The following is a 3,974-nucleotide window of genomic DNA, read 5'->3' on the forward strand; positions in this document are numbered from 1 at the left end:
CCTTAGTGGTCCCCTAATACTGTATCTGAAGTCTCTTTTATATAGACCTTAGTGGTCCCCTAATACTGTATCTGGAGTTTTTTTTTTATAGGCCTTAGGCCATATTAATGTTAAAAAAACCTCATAAAGTGAAATTTTCATGCCATGGGAGATTTAAAGTGAAGTTGATATTTCAGTTTCTTTTTAAAACTCGCCTTTGATAAAACACTTGTTACTTCCTTTAAAATAGCTCTGTATACAGTTTTTAATCTAATGATGGACAGGCTGTTACTAAACAGGAGAGGAGAAATCCTCACGACTCTCTGCCTTTTTTGTGCTCAAGGTAATGTAGTTAAGATTCAATGTGACGCTTTAATCAGAACAAAATAATTGAAAGGAATATTAGCGCCCTGTGGTAATGTTACTACTGCTCACAAACACACACAGGACACACACAATGATCATCTATTACAGCATCCAGCAGCGGCCATGTCTGTTCACACTCACATCATCTACGTTTTTCTTTCTTTCTTACTCATTGTCCCTCTGCAGCAACCAACACTGTCTGACATGACCATGTATGAGATGAACTTCTCCCTGCTGGTGGAGGACACACTGAAGAAAATCGTCCTGCCTGAGTACAGACAAATCATAGTAGAGGTAACCACCAAAGTGCACAGATAGGGCCGAATCAAAACACTTAAAGCCAACTTAAATCAAATGAAAGGTTATGGATTTGTACTCAGCATGACATTGACTTTGCTCTCTTTATTCTGCCATCACTCACATCTGTTCAAGAAGCGAGGATATTAAGTGACTCCACTTCTTCGCAATTCTTTACTGCCCATCCATTTTGTTTTAGGATTGGTTTTAAGACTCATTGTTATTCCAATAATGTGAGGTTTGCCTTTAAAAAAGTTAGTTTCTGACAGTCCTATCTTTACCGTGTGAGCAGCTGCTGATGGTGGTGTCCATCGTGCTGGAGAGAAACCCGGAGCTGGAGTTCAGTGACAAGGTGGATCTGGACGATCTGGTCAAGCAAGCCTTTAATGATTTCCAGAGGGATCGCAGCCGCTTGGAAGGCATAGAGAAACAGGTAGAGTGGCTTCCCTCTGGGGATGAGACCCTTGAGCACACCAATTCTATGTTCAGAGTTGAATCAAAAAACTTTCTTAGAAACATTTGTATTTATGAAAATAAATCCCAAACTACGGTGAAACACACACATGCTCTTCACTATGTTCATATAAAGCGATTCATTGGATAAAATAAGTCTTATTACACAACTGTCTGGAGTCACCGTCCATCTTGCCAGTCAAAACGAGTCAATCTCCAAATGCAACGTAACAGGCAGGAGAGTCTAGATGGAAAGCTCCTAAAGCTTTGTTTCATATGAATGCACGCATAATTTGTTGTTTTGTCGTTAGTGAAAAACAATAATGACGTTGTAGTTGAAAAAGGAGCCTCATCTAAGAATGAGAGTTCCTCCTATGGAGTCCGTTCATTTGGGGATTGACTATTTTTAACAGGCAAGATGGCGGATAGGGTAACATGACGCTATCATAGTAGCGCCCCTAGCTCTCCCATTCATTTGAAAAATGACAATACTGTCAATCTTAAAAGTGGCATTGCTGTTCTAATTATGCATTTAAACAAAAGTTTGACTTAGGTATGTTTACCAAAAGACCCTACAGGACATTTTGGCGAGATTTACACTTTAATTCCGTTGGGAAAGTCTACTGAGTTCTACCAAGCTAACGTTAGCTCACGATGGCTGGTTAAGGTTGACTCAGCAGGAAATCCTCAATTTATTTTAATTTATTTTATTTTATTTTCTGTGAGCAAATTGTCCCCACAATGAGTGTCAGACGCAATATTGTCTCATCATCTTTCAAAATCAATGTGCTCCCTAAACTCTGGATTTCTGTTCAGCCTAATTCCATTGTATTTAAAAGCCTAACAGAGGCAACCTTCCATCCTCCAACTCCTTATTAAATGTCAGAGATATGATCCAGCTAGTATTGTTTTAGCTATCATGGGCACTTAAAAAAAAAAAAAACACTTTTCATCTGTGTCTCTGCCAGGATGGCATGGAGGCCTTCTACAACACCCCACCGATGGGAAAGAGAGGCACCTCCAGCTACCTGACCAAGGCTGTTATGATCCTTTTGCTGCAGGGGGATGTCAAGCCCTGCAAGGACGACCCGTGCTCTGTTAGCTAGATTTACAACGCTTTGACCCCTCAGCCCGGCCTGCTGCAGTGTAGTCTTTAAATGGTCCGGCAAGGTCTACTGAGTATCCATCACATGTATTCAGAAGAGAACCTCTAACCTCCGCCATCCTCCCTGCAGCAGGACTCTGCCGGCTCCTCCCTGTACTTTTTCCTTAACAGTAACAGCCTCATTAGGTGTAGATGAGCATGTCTGCAGTTTGCTCCAGTCGTTAAAATACATCAAGCCGTCATGTATAATATAAAAACATCACGGTTAAGATTTGGGGGAACACTCATTATCATCAGGTCCTTGTTGATTTTACCTCTACACACTTCTACGCAGTATCCTTAATGTGCTGTGTAAGATTTTAATAGAGTTACCGGGATTACCTCTAGTTATTTTATTTTATTTTTTACCATTGGCGGCTAGTCATGTTAAATAACACATTACTAGTTAATTACATACCATAAGTAGCTAGCTGTTGTGTTATCCTTTACCTGGATGCTGTAGATTAGCATGTCTGCACTGTGTTCCAAGGGTTAACATACTAGGGGTCCACCAGTTGTGCTTAACCCACTAGCACCTGTGTAACCTTGCACATCTTGTTGTTGCCAGAGTTCAGTCTCCCAGCTGTGTATTCAAACTCAAAAGTATTAATTAATTAATTACCACCGCTGGCTAGCTATGTCAAAATGGCACCCAGCCACGATCTACTGTTATCCCGCCCTTTTTCCAAATATGTACATATTTTCTTAAAAGAAATAATCTAAAATAAACTAATTGAAAGAAAAAAATCACAATGGTGATAATAGTTTGGGGTTAGCTTATCTTAGCTTAGCATTGACACTGAAAACTGGGGGGGAGCTAACCTGGCCTTGTCCATAGTTAAAATGTTATGCAAAATTAAGCTAAGCTAGCAGGCTGCTGGCAGCAGCTTAATTTTTAGCACACAGTCATGAAAGTTGTGTTAATCTTCTCATCTAATGCTCTGTAACAAAGAGAATCAGCATTTATAATAAAAATGACAAACTATTTTTTTTATATTTGGCTTTGAAGTACAAATGTTTTGTATTCAGGCACTTAAAAAGAATGCGACTATGAAGTCTGAGAAAAGAACAATGATCTTAGATATAATAATAGAAATAACCTACAGCTTTTACATAGTAAGTCAGTACAAGCTCATGTTGCATCATTTGGGGTTCTCAGATTAATGCGTTTGGCTGCCAGGGACATTACGAATGTGTTATATAGCACCAGATATAAAAAGTGGGTACTTCTGCCATTTTTTCATCTACTGTATGTTCCATCAGTATAACTTTATGAATCTTCATCTAAGCCATCTGTGGGGCTTTGGCATTAGAAGGTTTGAGAACCGCTGCATAGGGATATTTGGTTTTTATGTGAATTACACGGTCCGGTCAGCTGGCGTGAGGTGTTTGGTGTACTACGTTGAGATTCTCTTATTGGGACGCTGTGTCCTCTTACCTCTATGCATGCACAGTCTGCAGCATGACAATAGGTCCTGTTTGCTATAACCATGGGGACAGTTTCTCTAAATGTTATAGGCTACAAAATAGAGTTCCTGAGAGGCCTGTTTTGCACAGTAGGGCTCCGCATGACAATGACTACTGCTCTTCTGAAGTCCTGGGACTGAGGAACCTTTAGTTCATGCTGTTGTGTTGAATGTGGGCAACAGTAAAGACTGCTGTCATCCTTCAGCAGAAATCATGCAAAATTCACTTTGATTTATTTTAAAGCATGCCTTTCTAAATAGCATCACTG

The 3,974-nt window shown here is 39.9% G+C and overlaps 1 protein-coding gene across 1 annotated transcript in view; it reads left to right on the forward strand.

Annotated features, from left to right (window-relative positions):
• Positions 1 to 2,379, forward strand: part of LOC117947919 (phosphorylase b kinase regulatory subunit beta-like) — a 30,153-nt gene extending 27,774 nt beyond the window's left edge. Inside the window, exons 15-17 of the mRNA XM_034877287.1 lie at positions 532 to 639; positions 935 to 1,075; positions 2,064 to 2,379. Of these exons, the coding sequence (XP_034733178.1) occupies positions 532 to 639; positions 935 to 1,075; positions 2,064 to 2,201 (387 nt within the window). The 3' untranslated portion in view covers positions 2,202 to 2,379. The remainder of the gene's footprint in view (positions 1 to 531; positions 640 to 934; positions 1,076 to 2,063) is intronic.
• The last annotated feature ends 1,595 nt before the right edge of the window (positions 2,380 to 3,974 follow it).

This window comes from Etheostoma cragini, chromosome 1 (assembly GCF_013103735.1).
Source record: "Etheostoma cragini isolate CJK2018 chromosome 1, CSU_Ecrag_1.0, whole genome shotgun sequence".
Taxonomy (NCBI): domain Eukaryota; kingdom Metazoa; phylum Chordata; class Actinopteri; order Perciformes; family Percidae; genus Etheostoma; species Etheostoma cragini.